This window comes from Ascaphus truei, chromosome 4 (genome assembly GCF_040206685.1).
Source record: "Ascaphus truei isolate aAscTru1 chromosome 4, aAscTru1.hap1, whole genome shotgun sequence".
In the NCBI taxonomy this organism is placed as follows: domain Eukaryota; kingdom Metazoa; phylum Chordata; class Amphibia; order Anura; family Ascaphidae; genus Ascaphus; species Ascaphus truei.
Window position 1 is genome coordinate 202,599,222 of NC_134486.1, and position 21,867 is coordinate 202,621,088.

At 42.0% G+C, this 21,867-nt stretch overlaps 1 protein-coding gene across 1 annotated transcript in view; it reads right to left on the reverse strand.

Annotated features, from left to right (window-relative positions):
- SLC22A3 (solute carrier family 22 member 3) overlaps positions 1 to 12,823 on the reverse strand; it is a 311,477-nt gene extending 298,654 nt beyond the window's left edge. Inside the window, exon 1 of the mRNA XM_075596749.1 lies at positions 11,854 to 12,823. Coding sequence (XP_075452864.1) covers positions 11,854 to 12,273 — 420 coding nt within the window. The 5' untranslated portion in view covers positions 12,274 to 12,823. The remainder of the gene's footprint in view (positions 1 to 11,853) is intronic.
- Positions 12,824 to 21,867: the final 9,044 nt, after the last annotated feature.

Below are 21,867 nucleotides of genomic sequence, written 5' to 3' on the forward strand. Positions count from 1 at the left end.
TAAACGTATACTTGCCGGGTCCGATGCAGGGGAGGTCCAGAGCGTGTGAGGTACTATTGCCATGTTCAGAACTGGAGAAGGGCGGATCGTCGGTGTTCAGAGCAAGGGTCAGGGCAGGAGAGATGTGGATCGTCAAAGTTAAGGCCAAGGTCGGGGTTCCAGAGAGCGAGGGTTCCAAAGGCAGGCAGAGTTGGTACACGGGAAAGCAGAACTAGAACAAGGTAACAAGGCAGGAAAAGCAGAGGCAAACACAGGGTAACGTGAGTCTATGCTCAGCCGAAGTGCCAGTGGCACAGCTGAGCATAAGTAGCAGGCTTGGGATTGGGTGACCAATCCACCAATTGGGTGACCCAGGGGGAGGAGCGGAGGCGTAACCCTCGCGCAGACCAGGAACAGGCTGGAAGAGGAGAGAAAGCTGGCAGTGATGTAACTAATGAGTTCCTCTTGACTCGTCATTCGCGCGCGTCACGTGCGTGCGTCACACGCTGATGACGCACCTCGCTTCTGCCCTCCAATCCCGCGATGCGGGGTCTGCGCCTGCGCAGCGCGTCAGTGGGGACTGATGCTCCCGTGGGGAGCGCTCTGCACGTGCGGGGAGAGGCGCGTGAGGGAGGGCGACAGCGCAGAGGCTTGCCAGCAGGTGTCGGAGCGGGCCACAGGTAAGTGCGAGCATGCGGGACCTGCGCATGAATGCGCGTGGGTCTGCGAGTCCTGACAGCCCCTTAACAGAGCAGGTTGAATACTGATTGGTCATCACATACTACAGATGCACCAATTAGTATCCTTCCTTCTGGCTGACACTTTCTTGTTGTTGCTAGGCCCGCCCTTGGATATATCTAATCATCCAAGGCTGCAAAAGCACACCGGGACTATAAGAAGGAATTAACCCCTCCACTGCCTGGACCTAACAAGACATATACTGGAAAGGTCCAGGAAAAAGACATAGCGGCTGGGAAGCTATGCTATATAAGAGGGGAGAATAACTTGACCCTTAGGTTCTTGGAGGACATCTCGAGGCAAGGAACATCACTGTACCTGCTGTCTGTCTTCTATATGTAACTTTATATCAGTGAGCATGGTCACCTTTATTATTTTTCAGATTAGGGAAAGGTGCCCCTTACCTTAGAAGGGCCACTAATGATGGAAGGATAAGAACATCCTACCTTCCTTAAATAGAATGTGCATGACACCCATGCCAGGGGATTCTTCCAGAAGGGCCCTACTCTGTCATATCAGGAGTTTCTTCTGAGCTCAAACAGCACACCGGCCAACCAGAGCAGGGATGAGCAGGGATATGCACAGAATGATAAGAAGATGGGATCCTTGATAGGCGATGCACCCCTGCATGGAGTCCTGGTATGCTGCTGGAAAGCCTGATTGGCTGCTATTGGGTAATGCTGCAAATCAGGAGGAGTTGTAAGGAGCTTTGGGGCAGGCTAAGCATGTAGTGGAAAGAGGCAGTGTGTCCTGCGCTGTTCTGTTTTTTGTGTGTCTTTGTGTGTCCTGCTCTGTTCTGCTGTGTGTATGTGTGGTTGTGTGTTTTCTGTGGCTTTTCTGGGTGCATTTGTTCTTGGTGTGTGTGTGTGTGTGTGTGTGTGTGTGTGTGTGTGTGTGTGTGTGTGTGTGTGTGTGTGTGTGTGTGTGTGTGTGTGTGTGTGTGTGTGTGTGTGTGTGTGTGTGTGTGTGTGTGTGTTAGGGGGAGAGAGAATGATAGAGTGAAAGAGGAGGAGAAAAAATGACAGACAGAGGGGGAAAGAGCATGACAGAGAGAGGGGGAGGAGAGAATGACACAGAGAGATGGGGGAAGGAATGACAGCGTGAGGGGGAAAAGAATGATAAAAATATAGAGGAGGAGGAGAATGAAAGAGAGAGAAGGAGAGAGAATGACAGAGAAAGGGGTAGAGGATGACAGAGAGGGGGGGCGAGATATAATAACAGAGAGAAGGGGGAGGGAGAATGACAGAGAAGGGGGAGAGAATGAGAGAGAGAGCAGAGAAAAAAATTACAGCGAGAAGGGAGGGGGGGAGAGAATGACAGAGGAAGAGAGAGGGGTGAGAATTACAGAGAGAGGGGGGAGAAAATGACAGAGAGGGGCTCACACCACCTTGACATAAAACTCCTTTTGGCCAGGCAAGGAGGGGTTACATTAACATTGTGCATCTCCTGCTAGAAAATATTTGTTCCATGACCCCCTAATTAATAAGTCGTATTGCCTGCTCATCTGACTATTGCTAACAAAACAGTTTAACCTATTCCTGGTAGTAGTGTACTGAGTTTGTGGGGGGAACACATGCTTTGCAAGGCCCCAAATTGCAGCTCAGTGTCTGCAGCCAGCATGAGTGGCATAAAGCCGAGTTTATAGTACTTGCTACAGCAACTGCGACATTGCGCAGCACCATAGCAAGTACATGTTGTCCATCGCGGGTGCCCATAGTGGGCGCAACGGCACCAGTGACCGCATGACATCACCCGTCGCGATCGCTGGAAGCCGTAAGATTTTGATATTTCCAGCGTTTGAGGGGTGACATCACAGGCACGTGAGCGGTTAAGCCAACGAGCTACTCACGGCCACACCACCGGTCGCACAATCGCATCTCCTGCACCAGTGTGCAGGAATCACTGTAGCAGCGGCGACGGCTGATGTCACACGTTTGCATAGCCGTATCCGTCACCGATACTGTAAACTTACCGTTACGTTCAAGTTCTACGAGAATTTCCAAAGTCATGCTACACAATGCCTTGCCGCTATGGATGCAAAGAATTGTGGGGAATGACTTTGGATACAACTATGTCACCTCACATTAAGGTGCAGTTTGGGGCACTGCGCAGAATAAGAGTATGGGGGGGGAGCCACCTTCCGTGAGTTACAACTGACCCTAAAGGGCTCTACCATTTCAGGGATGCCTTGTGGAAAAGCTATAAAGTAACTGACACTACCAAGGATCTTAATAGCTACAAATGCCTACGGAATATGTGCACAAGGCAAACAAGACATGCAAAAGAACAATATTACTCTGACAAACTTCGCCAGAATACATCAAACCCAGCTAACTTCTGGAAGGTTATCAACAATATATTCCAGCCTTCTAGCCATCAACAAGCGCGTAATATCACTAAGGAGGATATTACTCTGACAAATCCCACTGACAGTGCAAATGTATTAAATGATTACTTTGTGGAGTGTGCTACTAACATATTAGTGAAACGCAACCCAAACCACAAATATGAACCTCATTCTTAAAGTACCCCTATAGTCCCACCCTCTCCCAACACTGCTCACAATTTTCAATTTGTCCCAGTATCTGAAGAGATTACACAAGCGCTTCTCAAATTAAAACTAAGTAGCAAATGTGGACCTGACTTACTGCAATCTAAGTTCCTAAGACATGGTGCCCATGCCATTGCCAAACCAATTGCTTCCATAGTCAACTCTATTGAGGTCCCTATGCCCTGGAAAAGAGCAAGAGCTGTCCCAATCTTAAAAAGTGGGGACAAACACACTGTTAAACTACAGGCCAATCTCTCTTGTCTCAATACTATTCAAAGTCATGGAAAAATGTGTTCAATCCCAATTAAGCAATTACTAAACCAAGACAAGTTTCCCTAGCCAATTCCAATCTGTCTTTTGCCCCAAACACTCCACAGTAACTACCCTGCTAAAAGTTTGCAATTAGATCCAGTGTAGAATTGAACTAGGACACCTCACTGGTACAATATTCCTAGATTTTGCAAAAGCTTTTGATAGTGCTCTGGAATAGGGAAGCATGCTTTAAACTGGTTTCATTCCTACAGTGCCTATCAGGTAGATCCCAACATGTGTCTATCTCAGGCTCTAACTCCAATCCCTTGGAGTTAACCTGTGTGTGTCCTGCAAGGCTCTGTTCTGGGGGCCCTAATCTAATAATAATAATAATAGTTTGTTCTTGTATAGCTAGTTTTTTTACGCTGCGCTGTAAGTGTCTTTACTCACTGAGCCATTCCTTCTCCCATGACTCTTCTCAGTGTTCATCAATAATCTTCCTACAGCTTGTATGGAAGCTTCAATACACATGTATGCAGAAGACACGATCTTATATGCACACAGCCCTAGCCTCTCCGATCTTGAACACATACATCAATCTGACTTTTTGAGACTTGAAAATTGGATTTCCCAAAACAAACTGTTTTTAAATACTGACTAGACTGTAAAAATGGTATTTGGGCAACATTTTTAAAGCTTCCAATGACTGAGCTCTAGATTAGAACCAACGCAAATACCACCCTATCTCCTGTTACTAGTTTAAATACTTGAGCATATGGTTTGACTCCATTTAACATTTGGGATGCACATTGATACCCTGACATCCAAAACCTATGCCAAACTAGGTGTACTTTACAGGAACAAATCCTCCCTACACTACCGACACACTTTATTAAAGTGTGGCCGGTTCCGCAAGCCGGGAGATTTCCCAGCTTGCTAGTGGCCGCCCCTCGGCGTGCCGCGCGTCACCAACGCGCGGTCACGCGTCATCGGGAGCCTGAACCCCCTGCACGCGCGTCCAGGGCTCCCCGAGGGAGCCCTGGTGTCCCGCGATGTGGGGGACGGCGGCAGGGGGTTCCGGGGGACCCGGCGGACCTGGCAGCGGGAGGGAGAGCGCCCCGATCGGAGGGCGCTCTTCCGCTGCTTCGGCACGCGCCCGGCACCCTCCGGCGCGCGCCAGTTTACTGCTGCGGCCGAGAACGGGCAAATGCTCGAATAAACTCGGCCGCAGCAGTATGTCTGCTGATCAAAAAAGCGTATCGCACAGCAGATGCTAATGCCAATTATCGACTATGGGGACATAGTATACAGCTTGGCACCCCAAACCCACCTTAGCAAACCTGATACCCTCTACAATTCAATATGCCGCTTTGTTTTCCAATGCAACTACAACACACATCACTGCGAAATGCTCAAAGAACTAGATTGGTCATCACTTGAGTCTAGGTGCAAAGTTAATCTTTCCTGTCTAGACTTCAAATACTTTCTGTGCAAGCTACCCATCTATCTGAACAAGCTCCTCACCCCTACCACATGCAGCACTTATCTTAGATCTGACTCCAAAAGATTGTTCATGGTCCCAAGGTCAAAAAGTATCCGTCCGCTCCTCCTTCTCTTACGGTGCACCCCACATCTGGAACAATCTACCAGAGGCTCTCACAGCCGTCCCAGTCTATGTTCTTTAAAAAATAAGGCTGTCTCACATTTTAATCTGGTCTGTAACAGTTAAATACTGTATGCCTATAATATACATTATTTTTAAATATGCTTGCAATGTCTTGTATATAATGTATAACCCTGCTCACTTATGTAACTATGTATTTGTAACCATGTGTTATTTGTCATCATAACTCTATGCCCAGGTCATACTTGAAAACGAAAGGTAACTCAAATGTACAGTATTACTACCTGGTAAAACATTTTATAAATAAATATATGTGGGCTTGTGTGAGGTAACCATCCCCCTGGATACAAGGGGAGGGGTTTGGATATGGATTAGGTATTCTGAACCATGTGGCATACTAAACACCTTGTGAAAGGTGTGCTTGGCTATAAGTATATTTACTAGCTTATAGCAAGTGAAAGATTGAATACCTGTGGCTAGACCTCTGACTTGTCACTTAGCAACATAATATGGGAGAGGCGAGTTATCCTGCAACCACCCATGCAATTAACCCCCTAAATGCACATATTAATCCTATAGGGGCTACATACATGTTTATGGTAATTTTTGTGACCGTTTGTTTGCTATTGTTTTATCTATTTATAATTGTCTTTGTTACCAGTCAGTTTTGCACTTTTGATATTATAAAGTTTTGTATTGCTATTAGTTACTGCCCAATTTGTTGCCTGGAGACGATGTGGTTTTTAATTGTTTCCAGAACCATGAGGAATAATACAACTGCTTAATATGAATGCTTAGTCTGGAGTCATGCCACTGAGGAAGTCACATGTCTCTGATGGAACGTGTCGGGTTACATTCTTTTAATATCATCATGTCAGCAATGAAACGTGTCGGGTTACATTCTTTTAATATCATCATGTCAGCGGGAGACAGCAAAACTCACCACAGGGTGAAGAGTTTCGAGCGTATGCTGGTAGACAAACTTAAACGGAAGCCAACTCTGCCATTAATGTTGCGTTCTCAACCTGAAATCTTCTAAAGGTCAAACTCTATCAAGTATAAATTTCCATAGTTACATAGTAAATTAGGTGGAAAAGGCATACTGTATGTCCATCAAGTTCAACCTATTCCAAATGTAAACGACAGATACTTTATCCCATATTTGTAATTACAGTACAGTATTTTGATCCAGGGGAACACAAACACAAAAATCCCAGTGAAACATTCAACGAAGTCTTTAAGGGGAAAAATAAATTCCTTCCTGGCTCCAAATAATATCAATCAGATTTCTTCCTGGATCAACATAATTTCCATTTTTACTTATTTGGTATATCCCTGTATACCTTTCCTTTCTAAAGAGATGTCGAACCTTTAGTGTTTATTCAATTTTACGCAATATTGCACGTGCTTCTTTTGTTTCCTTCTTAGATTTTATGCAGATGTGATTCATCTTTCAAGAAGCTCAGACGATCTACTATGGCCAATCTCTAAATTCTATTGGATTTTATTTCTGAAACTTTTCCAACAAAGGACAATTCACCAGATTGGTTTGAAAAATGATCTATCACAAAAAAATACATTTTCTTCTGAGCACATGGCAACTTTGTGTTTTATTTGAAATCTTAGATATTTCATTTTATAATAACTAGCTACTCTAATCACTATATTAGCAGTTTTTATTCACTATATATATCTATATATATCTATATATATATATATATATAGAGAGAGAGAGAGAGAGAGAGAGAGAGAGAGAGAGAGATACAGATACAGAGAGAGAGAGATACAGATACAGAGAGAGAGAGATACAGAGAGAGAGAGAGAGAGAGAGAGATACAGAGAGAGAGAGAGAGAGATACAGACACACAGAGAGAGAGAGATACAGACACAGAGAGAGAGAGAGATACAGATAGAGAGAGAGAGAGAGAGAGAGAGAGAGAGAGAGAGAGAGAGAGAGAGAGAGAGAGAGAGAGAGAGAGAGAGAGAGAGAGAGAATACGTGCAAGCTCCATAGCATAATACTGTATGATAGTATTTTAATAGAATAAATTGACAAAGGGTCCTCTTGGCTATACACTCACAAGATGACTGAATAAAAAGGCGTTTGTGAGGTATAATCTCAATCATAATGACATCACCATCAAAGATCAGCAGAAGTCCAGGCTCCATGTGGTTGTATCCACAAGTGCTGTGAGTGTATCGAGACATTTGCTCTGTGCAACTTTGTCCATACATCATTGCCTTGTTGGGGGACACTATCTTTATGGCGATAAGGACTTCTGCTGATCTTTGATGGTGATGTCATTACGATTGAGATTATATCTCACAAATGCCTTTTTATTCAGTCATCTTGTGAGTGTATGTCCAAGAGGGCTTTTTTTTCAATTTATTTTATTAAAATACTATCATACAGTATTATGCTATGGAGCTTGTGCTTCTTCTTTTCTTCTTTTTTTATCTTGGTATCCCTGATGTGGCAACATCAACCCTGCCTTTCATCCATTATCACCTAGCATACAGTGCTTCCACTGCAGCAAGGGATTCTAGGAACTGACATGCAAATGAGCACACACTGTGTCACCTTTTGCCTGGAATATTCATTCACATGGAACCTATATAAGCAAATGCCTCACTGTTTACACAGCTTTTAAGCACAGCATGGGACTAGCAAAGCAAGTCAAACCGCTCACAAACATGTTTCAACCTTCATCTGTGTGATGTTGGTTTATACTTGCTTTGCAATATTTCTAGGCTGGGTAGGTTGCCTTTTTCATCCACCATAACTTAAAATGTATATGGCAAACCTACCCAGCCTAGAAATATTGCAAAGCAAGTATAAACCAACCTCACACTGATGAGACCCATTAAGGTTGAAACATGTCTGTGGGTGGTTTGACTTGCTTTGCTAGTCCCATGCTGTGCTTTAAAGCTGTGTAAACAGCGATGCATTTTCTTGTATGGGCTCCATGTGAATGGATATTCCAGGCAAAAGGTGACACATTGTGTGCTCATTTACATGTCATTTCCCAGAATCCCTTGCTGCAGTGGGAGCACTGCATGCGAGGTGATAATGGTTGAAAGGCAGGGTTGCAGACCTGTCTAAGACATGTGAATGTGCTCACAAGTGATATTCTTTATTGGCTATATGCTAACGGTGGAGTTTTTTTGTTGCCTTTTTCACCCACCATAACTTAAAATGTATATATGTATAAATAATATTATTATTATTTTGTTTAGCGCCACTTGTATTTGTTTTTATATAATATATTTATATATAATGTACAGTATGTATATTTACTTGAATTGGCTGTAAGGTGTATTCCGGTACCAAAAGGTTTCTTATGGCAGAAGAATGCTTAGTACTTATGGGAAATGAGTTCTTTTCAATAATAGGATAAGGCCATCAGTTAAGATTTTTTTTTTAGCATAACTAAAGCATTTTGTAAATGTCATGTAAAGGGTTTTGCTCTGTTGTTAAGAGCAATCTTAGGCTCGTTTACTCAGTATCTATTTTTCTGAAAACGTTAAAATCAGGTAATTTAATTTACCTGTATTACTTCTTAACATTGTGTGGTAGAAAATTCTTGGCAGCGTTTTCAATCACACTACATTTAACTGCTTTACCAGTGCCCTTATAAGGAAGTATAGTAACATTTCAAATGCTACTGATTTGCATTAAACTTGCACATACTGTAACTTCATAGAGCAACAATGTTACAGCAAAGAGAAATAAAGATGCATTGTAAGAAATGTACTAGCTCAAAAAAGCTTAGTGTGAAACAGATGTTTTACTGAAATACTGATGTATTGCAAGAAAGGTGGGTGTAAAATTGATTGGAGATACAGACAGAAGGGGAGACAAACACAATAAGGAGTTGTGCTAATGCTATAGAAGCCTAGTAATTTTTGCCTCTTTATAATAGTTTTTCACATTTTCAACAAATTAGTTTGTTCAGCTTTTTCACTAGGATTAAAAGAGTGGTGCTCTTATTTTTTGTTAACAAAGATGAAAGTAGGGGATCTCCAGAGATGAAGCACAATCATTTCAGATATGGGCACCCTGCTTCCTGAGATACACACCTGAGAAAGTGCCCCCGGTAGCAGCTCCGGCTAGGAACCAAATATTGCTGTTCAAAGCTCCAGTGGGCCCATAGGATTATGTAATCCCTTGAATGTTCCTATTGGTCTGCGTGATGTGGGAGCTTTTAACTTAACTAAGATTCCTATATGGGGAATTAGGCTGCGTCCAGGGTGCCTTCTCGCTTGCTGATGCGCGCGGAGGCTGAGGGAAAGCGGGTGCTTTCACTGGTATGGGTCAGCGCGCCGTCCGGGGGCGTGTTGGGGCATGTCGGGGGGGGGGGCGGGCCAGTGACGTCACAGAGCTGATTCGCCCTCATTGGGCGAACCGCTCACGTGACCGGCCCTGCGCTCTGGCGAGCGCCAAATCTAAAATTTGGATAAGACCTACGCTTCCGCACGCTTGCGGAAGCGTAGGCGAGCCCCTACTAAAGCCGCTCTCATTGCGGCTGTAGGGGCTCACTGGTAAGCACCAGTATGCCTCAGCACGGGTCAGCGCATAAGCGTTGACCATGCCCGAGGCCTTAAAGGGGGAGCGAGCAGCCATTTAGGGGTTGCATTTTGGGTGGGCGTACATGGCATCGGAGAATAATGGTGGAAGAGAGAGCAGGTCGAAGAATGATGGCGATGTCGGTGGTGACAACAGAGGCAGTGGTAGAGTAGGGTGGGGACGGGGTCTGCCCGGCGGTCCAACCCGGAAGTCAGTCACAATTTCCAGTGCCTACCATCAGGATGCACCCCCGTGCTCCACAGGTAGGGACTTGGGGGAGTGAGAGAGATGGGGGGTTGGAGTGAGAAAGCCTGGAGGGAGGGTGCGATAGAATGGTGGGTGAAGGGGGACAGAGAGGGCGGGGGGAGGAGGGTGATAATGGTGGGAAGAGAAGAATAGGGGGAGACAGAAAGGAGAGAGAGGGGTGGAAGTGGGTGTGTGAAAAAAAGGGGTGAGAGAGAAAGGGGGTGAGAGAGAAAAGGGGCGAGAAAGGGGCGAGAGAGAAAGGGGGACAGAAGGGGGATGAGAGGGGGTGAGAGAGAAAAAGGAGGGTGCAGTTAGTGGAATTTGCCCCAAGCACACAAGTACCCAGTACTTCTGGAGATACCGGTCGCACCTTTACATGTAAGTATCTTTGGAAGCAGGTGGTCCTGGAGCTGATATTAACACAGGTCAGCTCATGTGATCTCCTGCTTTAAACCTGATGGGAAACATATTTTTGTTTTTTATTAAAGGTATCGCTCCTTTAAAGCAGCAGTTCATGCTATGTTTTTTGTTCATATTTTCTTTTTACATTATTCGAACATGAAGGCCCCCTTGTAGCTGATCTGTTATCCCTGTTGAACCTACTCAGTTCTCTATATATGAACCGTTATATACACTGGACAAGTGTTCAATATGGCCTCTTTGGTCAGCCTCACTCTGACGGTCAATAGAAAGCTGTCAGACCTTTGGGAGATGACATTGCTGCTTTCTGTCTGTGACGCGGAAAGATTTGCAGATTTTTACAAACTGGCACAAAAACCACAGATATCTCAGGAACCAGAGGTTCCCTGCAGATTAAAAAAAGAAAATAACAATTGTTTTGGGTGCTACTTTAAACCTAGCTGAGACCTAACCCAACACCTTTTTACTAGAAATTGTTCTTTATGCTTGTGCTGGACAAAGGGTCTTCAAATCTCCGTAAAATACACATCCTTGTTTCATTTGCGTCTAATTTAGAAGCAAAGCGCACACAAATGGTTGAAAAATGACAGTCAATCTGTCAGTAAATCACTTTTAGAAAATGTCAGCACAATTTTAAGCAATTTCAATAATTTGAGTCTTTCAATCTTAATATTTTTTTCATTTGACCCCTTAAGATTTCCCCTACAAAAGATTGTAATGTTTGAAATGTTTAAAGAGATTAATTGCAATTGAGATATTTTCAATGTAGAGACACTACTGTAATTCACTGAATACAAATTGTTTCAATATAGAATGACAACATTACTAACTGACTTTAAAAACAAAATAAGTTAGTCTGTGACAACATTATTTTTAGATGTTTCATATTACAACTACTCGCTGCAGCTTTAAACCAAGTGTGAGCTACAGAATGAAAAGAATTAGTAACTTTGTGGACTGGAGCTACAGTATGCTTATTCTCACAAAAAAAAACATTTCTCAAATCAAGCATACCGATTTAAAGTACAGGGTAATTATTCAGTCGGCACAACAAACATTATCCATGATAAAGAGCTTGACATGAACAGCTTACAAGCTTAATAGTCAGGTGAGAGGCAAAAACAATAGGATAAGGTGAATACATCAGTTGGAGCAATGAGCACTAATTTGGATACATGCTTTCAGTCAGGTCAATGTGTTATACAGTATGATGGACTGCAATAATTTCAGAGGATGGTATTAGCTCCTGAATCCTGATAACATTTCGAGGTATAACTTGCACACACAGCTTTTTAATCACTTTTGCCACGAGCATCTTATCCTTATACACCAATCATATTCTCCTTTACCTTTAATCATTAATTTTCCCCTCAGCCTACGTGGGATATCAGTACTTGTGGTATCATTTTACCAAGTCCCAGTACAAACTCAAAATGACCCACCACACTGATCACATACAGTATGTTGATTACAGTACCTGACTTATAATGGTTGAATGAGACTCTTCATAGACCCATCCGTCCTGACACTGTTTGAGTGGCAGCTGGTCTCGGCTCTGGTTGGTGAAAGAAGACAGAGGATTGTCACAGCTGAGAGGTGAGTTGCTGCTATTCCAATTTATGTCATACGTGTAACAGTGCCTTTGGTCTGACCTCTCTGCTCCCAGCCGGGGCAATGTGTAGTTTCTTTCTTCATGATGACTCCAACCACAGACCTTGCTCAATTGAGCCACCTCTGGGCTCCTGCACCAATAACTGGCCGGCGTCTGTCCAAGAAATACTATCCCCACAAAGGAGAAGGCAAATGTGATTCCTGTCAGACATAGGAGAACAAAAACCCTCTTCTGGTAGCATCCAAACTCACCAGCTTCTTTCAGGACCTCGTCAAAGGTTGGCATGATTTCCAAAAAGAAATAGTTGAGAACTCAGGCAAATTTTGGAATCCTAGCAGATATGTTGCAACCTTGACCAGGTTGCTTGAACCATTAGAGATTTACAGGGTGCATGCGGAGCTGATTTAGCCCTTTAGACAAGTGCTAATAGTACTCTTGGTATGCTGTAATCTTAGACAAATTCTGGAATCCTATGCGATCTGGTAGACTTTGCATAGGTGCTGGAAACCTTAGAGAACTAGTGGGGGGGAAAACGATATCGCCGCTAGAACTTTGGACAGGGATTTGGACACAGAGAGTGGTGGTGCAGCCTTGTACAGCTGCAGTGCGATTGGTGACAAATTCTGTGCAGCTGATCAAACTTTCTAAGTAGGAGTTATGTTCTATTTGCTCCCAGTCCTCCCTTCCTCTCTCCTTTCCTTTTTCTTAGTTTTCTCTTCTCCACCAAAGTAATCCGTGGTTTAAGCAGATCTAGCATGGAGCAAAGTTCTCACTGAAGAACGGAAGGGGGGTTGTAGTGGTCCAGTGCCAAGTTGATACAAGTCTGGCTTCCAACAGAGCAGCCCAAGAGCGCAAGGAGAGAGGGAGGGGGAACGAAATGGCCATGTATATGACAGGAGAAAGGGACGTGCGCTCTCTACAGCTGAGAATACTGAACAGATAACACATTCAAACAGAAAAAAAAGAGTTCAAAGTAAAAAAAATCCAGTTTGATTGTTTCCTCATGAGCAGCATACCCAATAACTTTGACTAATATAAGGATTTAATGTGGATTTGTATGTTTATCTCATTTAGTACTTGAGCATATATTTTGTAAATGTATTTTATTGAGCAACTCTTTCTGTGTCTGTGTAATGTAGGTTATTAAACCTGTATTCCTTTGGCATTAAGTACTGTAGTTCTTTACTACTGTATTTCAAAGCATCAAATATAGATCAGGTGTCCCTGGTTGTATGCACATTGTTTACATTTTATGGGGTGGTGTGGGGGGAGGGGGGGATACTTCATATGTGTTGCATGTTTAATTCCGTTATGTTCATATTATTCAATTTTATTGATAACCAGCCATTTGGTTGCAATATTGCATTACTGTAATCATCAGTATAGGAATACATACTAAACAAATACATTATAACCAAAAATATTTAATGATTCTGAAAAATGCCAAATATTGTATGAACTAAAGTGTCTAAATATACAGGCAGATACTACATTTAGCATAGGTTGAACTTGATGGACATATGTCTTTTTTAACTCCATCAACTATGTACTGTGCTATATAAGTAAAATACATGTTGAAATAATTGTAGAAGGCAAAAAAAATGTATTCAGTGATCAATAATAAAAAATGTTTTCTAAAGTTGCCTGGAATTTGGCATAGATCAGTGAAGCTTAAATGTACATGGCAATGTAAACTATTGGCGTAACTTTTGCATCCCTTAGAACTGTCAGCACTGTGAGGCAGGCTGCATAATGTACGGTATATGAACCTAGTTCAGCATTAGTTTGATTTGCAACCCACTTCTTTCAAATGTATTGCAGATTATATGATCAATTAAAGTCAAACGGTTTGCACAGTAAGCAAAATGTGATTAATATGTATTAAAAATGTAAATAAAAAATAAAATAGCCAAAAACATGGATTGCTACTTTATTCCCAGATACACTTCTATTCTACTGTACTACAAACATGAATGTTCCCTTTACCAGTTCCATAGAGTCCTCATGTTTATTTTTTACACAATTCTGGAGGAAACAATAGAACAGAGAGTAAAATTGTGATTTATTAGCCTCTTTGCCTTCAAGTCTGTTCATGGAAAAGATCAAATCCAGTATGTTATAACATGCACTTTACTTGTTGATGCTAATAATTGGGTGATATGAAGACATACACTAATAACATGTAAAAGATGAAAATATTGCAATACAAACTTTTCTCATGAATAGAGATGGGAGAATCCTCCCAAATCAGTTTCCTTATTTTTCCCACATTTCCCCCCCAAAATCCGTGGACGGATTTGGTTGGTTTTAATCCACATGGATTCATCAAAACGCAGTGAATCTGTGATTTGGATTCTGCAAATCCATCCACAGGTTGCATAATTTGCGGAGAGTATGGGCAATAATAATAGAAAATCCTCAAAACACCAATCGCCCTCTTTGAGACTAATCCACGGAAATCTGTGGAACAAAGGAACTAGCCGATCCGCCCAAAACAATTCACCCATCTCTTCTAATGAACTATGAATCCTGACTCTTGTGTTCTTCTCAAGGATGTCTTCTTTCTACCCCCTTTGTATCTAAAGCCCTCTCCTGCCTTAAACCTTTCTCACTGACTGCCCCGCACCTCTGGAATGCCCTTCCCATCAATACCCGACTAGCACCCTCTCTATCCACCTTTAAGACCCACCTTAAGACACATGTACTTAAAGAAGCATACGAATAGCACTGTGGATAATCCTGGACACATGATACATAAAGCTTGGCCCCCTGCAGACGCACTTACCAGAATTTCCTCCTACTGTCTCTATACGTTCCCCTGCCTACCAATTAGATTGTAAGCTCTTCGGAGCAGGGACTCCTTTTCCTTAATGTTACTCTTATGTCTGAAGCACTTATTCCCATGACCTGTTATTTATATTATTTGTTATTTATATGATTACAACATGTAGTACTACTGTGAAGCGCTATGTATATTTATGTCGCTATATAAATAAAGACATAAATACATACATACATACATACATACATACATACATACATACATACATACATGTTTGGGAACATTTGCTATGTATCTTCTTGCCATTAGATTAAAAGGTAGGTTTTCTCTTCCAACACTCTTAACAATTTATTTAATGAATTTGTGATAATGAGGGTGTCACAAATTCCTGTAATGTTCACATAAAGCCCATTTTGCTTTTAGAATAACTTTTTAGGATTGAAGTGAATTGCATGAATAGTGTCGAAATTTCCTTAAGGGGAAAAAAATGAAGTTGGCTCTAGTTGTTGGATTGGCACAAAAATACAAATTGTTCAGTATACTGGAAAGCCATCTTGCTATTGTCTCGAAAACTTTAAAGGGGCAGTCCTTTCTAGGACCATCGTATGTATGTATGTATGTATGTATGTATGTATGTATGTATGTATGTCTTTATTTATATAGCGCCATTTGTGTACATAGCACTTCACATTAGTAATACATGGTAATAGGGAACTAATGGCAGTGACATGTTTAAGGGGTTACATCTGGGTGATTGACAAATGTGTTGTAGTGAAATCCAACACATACTGTATTTGTCTGATGTCATTGAGCTTGCACACACACACAAATAGGGTAATTTATTTAACTGCAATAGTGATGATTGGGTTAAGATAGCATGGAAACTCCCATTGACTTTAATAGGACCTTCTGTGTGATAGTTACCTGATAAGCACTATTGCAGTTTAATGAGTAACCACCAAAACCCCTTTCTTTAACTCATTCTCTTATCTATATTTGCTATTTGATAAGAGTAAAGAATTCACTTCACTTTACTTCAACATTCAGAGGCCTAAGAAATACAATATGTAATACTGTAATTATCAAAGAAACAAACCGCAAAATCTGTGTTATCACATATAGTTGCATAGTTACATAGTTACATAGTAGATGAGGTTGAAATAAAAGACATACAGCTGTGGCCGCCTTTACCCTAGTGCGGCCGTAGCGGCGCAACTCTGTTAACCGCGGACAGATGCAGTATGTTTTTTTTTCCCGGAGTATATTGCGGTATTTTAGCGCTCGTAATATTAGCATTTTATTAGCGCTGTCTGCAATACTGCAATACCATCTAAAAACTCAGGGGGGCGTTCGCGAGCTGTTGTCTTCAAAGTCTAAAACTTTAGCAGTTCAACCTACGTCAGTACACAGTCTGCGTGTGCGTGCGCAGTAATTGTAAATTTGCATATTTATACATGCATGTGCAGTGCTGTATGTCTCATTTGAAAATTGTTGAAACGCATAGGCGTGTACTGTAACAGTATCACATTTCAGCATATACAGCGCTCTCCCCTCGCTCGCCCCCGCACACACCCAGGATAATTTACTGCACTGCAGTATTTCAACTTCTTATCATATCTACAGTACAGTACACCTCTCCCACATCATTCCTTTGAATGTGTGTCTTTCTGGTTTCAATCACATTCATGCTTGATAGCTGATGATTACTGCACATGCGTCTGTAACTTCACCACTGCTTGCTTGCAAAGTTCAAAAGTGAGTGACCAAAAAAAAAATATTTTTTTTTTTCTCCACATTTTTTATTTTTATTTTCTCCACAAGCCTGCCTAAACCATCTTGATATTACGATATTCAATCTGTGCTGTAGCTTTTGACTGCGACACTGTGCGTTTGACTGCACATGGTTGATTTGTGTGCTTTTTATGTATTTGGGGTGTAGGGATCAAATTATTATGATGGCCTGCCATTTGAAAATATGTCATTTCTTTGAACTGCAGTACAGCTAATCCTTTATGCAGCTGTACCCTGTACCTGCCTCCCCCACGCACACACACAAGGCTCGCTCAAGGATTCGAACCTCTTATTGACAGACACCTCTCCAGAACCATTCCGTTTCTAAAGCTTGTCATTGTGTTTTTAAGCGTCCATCCCTAGCCGAGCATCACCTCTCTGTGCCTGCATGCCTAATTTTCCCATTGTTGGCTTTGAGTCACCTCTCTGTAATCTTCTTTGGGATGGGAGCTAACTGATGATTACAGCGCATGACTCACCCATCCACTCCCCCAACTCTTTGAGGCTTTGTTTACGGTAACGCTTGCGATAATCCCTTCTCGAATTTGACATATAAATCTGATTTGCACAGCACTGTGAAATTGAGAGTTAAAAAAAACATAATCTGATTCATGTTGTTGATGCAGTAAATTACCACTTTTGTCATTCTTTGTTTTTCTTTGGTGTAGGTGTGGGGGAGGGGGTGTCAATGATTATGATTATCATGAATGTAAAGAAATATTTATTTTATTTTATCAGGAACAAAAAATAAAAATATACAAATAATCATGAATAATACAAAATGCAGTCTTTATTCAGTACTTCTGTCAGATGAAAATTGAGGGCCGGTGGATAATCATGAATAATGAACATTGATAATAACATTAATTAATAATATATAATATATAATAATATATATAATAATATACATTTTTCCGTCTTTATCTTCTTTCTCATTCTGTGTACAGTACAGTAGTTCATTGAGAGAGGGGAGGTTTTGTGTACATCATGACTGCAGTTTAGATACACTTAACTGTACAAACTGTTCACAAACTTTACACGAACCCCCCCTCTCCCCCAGTTCATCCTTTTTTTCTGAAAAGACAAGAAAACAAAAAATTAGTGCAGTTATGTGCATACTGTATTATGGCATTGTGTGCTGTATAGTACTTTCAAACCAGTCTATACTGGAACTACTGTATAATGTAACTTCTGTTAAATACTTTGCAACCAGATGGCTGGTGCTGCTCTCTCAGGAAAGAAAAAAATTGAGCAGTTAGGTGCATATTATGGCATTGTGTACTGTATAGCTACTCTATATTGGACTACAGTATGCAGTTAGTACTGTCAAACTAGTCTATACTGGAACTACTGTATACTGTGACTATTGTTAAATACTTTGTAACCAGATGGCTAGTGCTGCTCTCTCAGGGGAAAAAAGTCTGTGCCATACTTACCTGTATCATACTGTACTTACAATACTACAGTACAGTACTATACCATACTACCTTCCTGATGCTTGCCCATTACGCGCGATCACAATGGGCAACACAGTCGCAATATGGTCAATATATTTATTGCATAGTTCCACGGTGAGTACATCGTTCTAAAAACTCATTATGCCTTGCGCCAACTCATCCTTTTTGGAGGGTTTCGCGACTTTTCGGATATGGTCCTTCAGCTGATGCCAGACCATTTCGATAGGATTGAAGTCTGGCGATCCGTCATTGGAGGGAGGGGGGGAAAAAGGACAATTAGCTAAAGAGATACAGTACACAGTAAAAACAGTGGGAAAAAAGAGACATGGTTACCGCACTTACTCCGCTGGCGTCTTCACCCAGTTGATACCACGCTCAAGAATATGCGCTCTTGACGCGGTGTGCTTCGGATCGTTGTCCTGGTAAAAACGGTGACCATCAGGGAACTCACGTGTGATGTATTCCACAATCTCAGGCACAATTTTCTCTCGGAAAAAAGCTTTATTCATGATTCCTATAACAAGAAAAGAAAAGTGCTCAAAAAACTGCACACTAGTACAGTACAATGCATAAGGCAAAAGCGTGTGACATACATTTTACTGTACCTTCAAAGATGACGATGCATCCTGGTCCACGCCTAGAGATGGCACCCCACACATGCATCTTCACTGGGTGTTTCGGATGCGGCTTCATAGATAAGCGACCTTTTAAGAGGAATGCAAAGGTGGTTAATCTCTCCAGCGAAACAGTAGACTCGTCAGTGAAGATGCAATCCGGGAAATTTTCTCCACTGTCGATCCATGCCTGGGCCTGGACCACTCTCTTGATCTTGTTAACGTCCTTATCATAGGGTACGCTCTATAATGACAAGGAATAATTTTATAGGTACAGTACAGTTTCTTAAACAACACTTTTACCTCCTGTACTGTCCAGTACTAACCTCACACATCCATATTTCCATCCAATTCTGTGTCTCATCTTCTTTATGCTGGTCTCGGATACAGTGAAATTGTGATTTTGCTGCAGAGTGTATTTGACCCTTAAGGCACTCTTCTCATCATTCTCTTCATTTATTTTGTCGACCAGAAGAGTTGTCTCCCTACAGTGTACAGAAAAACAACCATCCGGTAAGTTACAGTGCAGTAGGCCACAAGTACAGCACATCATTTACAGTAAAAATAGTATAAAATGAGATAGATCTACACAAAATATAGTTCTATTAATATGCAGCAATATAAACAATAATAGATATACTGTATTATATACTGTAGTTATATAAATATAGCGAAATAACTATAAAATGAGATAGATCTACACAATATATAGTTCTAATAATATGCAGCAATATAAACAATAATAGATATACTGTATTATATACTGTAGTTATATAAATATACCGAAATAACTATAAAATGAGATAGATCTACACAATATATAGTTCTATTAATATGCAGCAATATAAACAATAATAGATATACTGTATTATATAGTTATATAAATATACTTACGCGTTAGTTACCATTGGTGTCCTCGTGCATTGTTTGGTTTTTCCGTGTGCATGATAGCACACGGTGGTTGATGGCACAACGAGGCCAGAAGCAGCTAACCAGCGTTGGATATCTGCAATTCATTGTCCGCTCGTGTTCATCTCCTTAATTCTCATGCTGAGATCCTTTGAAATCTTTTTAACAGGCATTGCTGCGAGAAGAAAGAAATACAAACACAAGAATGTATATTCGATGTTTAGTCGATGTGTATTCAATGTGCAGTGAATCCACAAAATGCATGGTGTATTTATTCGTTAATGACTCACATTTGAGTACGCCCACTTTCAACACCTGTACCTCGTCGCCAAGCATAAAAGGTTACACACTTTGCATAGCCTCCCACTCGATGATCTGTATCTGAACTTGCCCTTGTCCAGATACCGCATTGTGCCATCTGCTTCCATGGATAAACCCCGATTCTACGGACGCCAGGAGCCACTCGCCTCTGCCGTGCCTATCACACAGAAAAAGCGAAAGGTGGCAGCCGTTTCCAAGCCAAGCCCAAAGCGACAGGCTAAGGCTAATAAAGAAAACCTTCTGCTGACCCCAAAGGCTAAGGGTTTTAATACACGTAAGTCTTATTATGTCAAGATGAAATTCGGTGATGTACACTCCACGCAAAACAAATGGCAGCCAACCCATCGAACCCGCAGGCCACTTCCTCGATTATGCTTCGACGACTCCGCCGTTGCTCTCCCGAAAATCTACAGCCCATCTTCTCCACTACTCGTCCACGACGCTGCCGCCGCTCTCCCGGAAACCCACAGCCCATCTTCTCCACTGCTCTTCGACGACGTTGCCGTTGGTGTCCCTGAAATCTACGGGTCACTTTCTCCATTACGCATATATGACACTGCTGCTTCTCGCCCGGAAATCCACAGGTCGCTTTCTCAATACCTCTTCGACGACGCTGCTGCTTCTCTCCCGGAAATCCACAGGTCACCTCCTCCATCCTTCTTCGACGACGCTGCCGCTTCTCTCCAGGGAAGCCCCATCTCATCCTCCGTAGCACCCATCCACCAAGATGTCCACAGCACGCCATGCACAAGAACCAGCTCAATAGACCGCATGTTGAATGGTTTAAATGTGGATATCCCCGGGAACTCTACTATGCTGGTAAAGATAGATCTGCTTTTAGAGACCATGCTAAATATGGATCAACGGATGCAGAAGATAGAGACTGACATAGCGGGGATACATAATTTGCTCGGTGTTCATGCCCCTGTATCCCCAACACCAGAGCAGGATGGTGACATGGATGTGATGAATGGAACCTTCGACCGCCTTCCAACACCAAGCGCACCCCCTCCACCAGAAGAATTTGTGTACATGTATGCCGTTGAGGAGGAGGATAACATGACAACCCCGTCAAGACCACGCCAGGAGACAACACGGTGACCAAGACAGGAGGAAAGCTTCCTCCCAGACAACCTACCCTCGCCCGCCGCCACAAGCACACCCGCTCCCAGAAGAACACCCGCTCCCAGAACCCAACCTACATACGCTTGCATCGATACGTTGCCCGACATCATCCTGCACGAGCTGCCACTGGCACTCAGGGAGAAGTATAGGGTGATGAGTGCTGGTTTACCCAGAAGTATGCCATGTTAATTTTTAAGCACCACGTGTCCTACTTGGTGTACTGCGGGTGGGTCAACAATGTAAACTACGAAGGAGATCGCGAAAAAAGGGCGCTTCCTGAAAATTTAAGAAGGACTATTGCTGAGGAATTGAGGAGCTATTTTTCAATTTCAGATCCTTTAATGAAAATCATTCGAGACTCCATTAATGGCATTTTGTGCCATACAAGGCATCGGCCCTGGAAGGACAATCTGGTGGGGATTGAATTTGCGTGACTGTTCAACTGTTGTTTATTTTTTGTAAATATTTTTGTAAATGTTTTGACTTTCTGTACTTTAATATATAGATGTTGCGTGTTTTAACTTGTATTAATAAAGAAATATTTTTAAGTACTGTACAGAAGACCTGCACAATTCCAGTCCCCGAGGGCCGCAAACAGGCTTAAGGTTATCCTTAAAACCGGGCCTGTTTGCGGCCCTCGAGGACTGGAGTTGTACAGGCCTGACTGACTGTTCTATACACCATCCTACTGTAAATGTTTTGACTTTCTGTACACTTAAAATGTTTTTAAATTGTATTTGTAAATAAATGTTTTTGTACTTACTCCACTAATAAAAGAAAATGTTGATTTGTTTGAAATTGTTCCATTGTCTCCTTTTATACTGTAACAAAATACAGTGTTTCTAGAACATGCTGTACAGTACTGTCCAGGCATACTGTA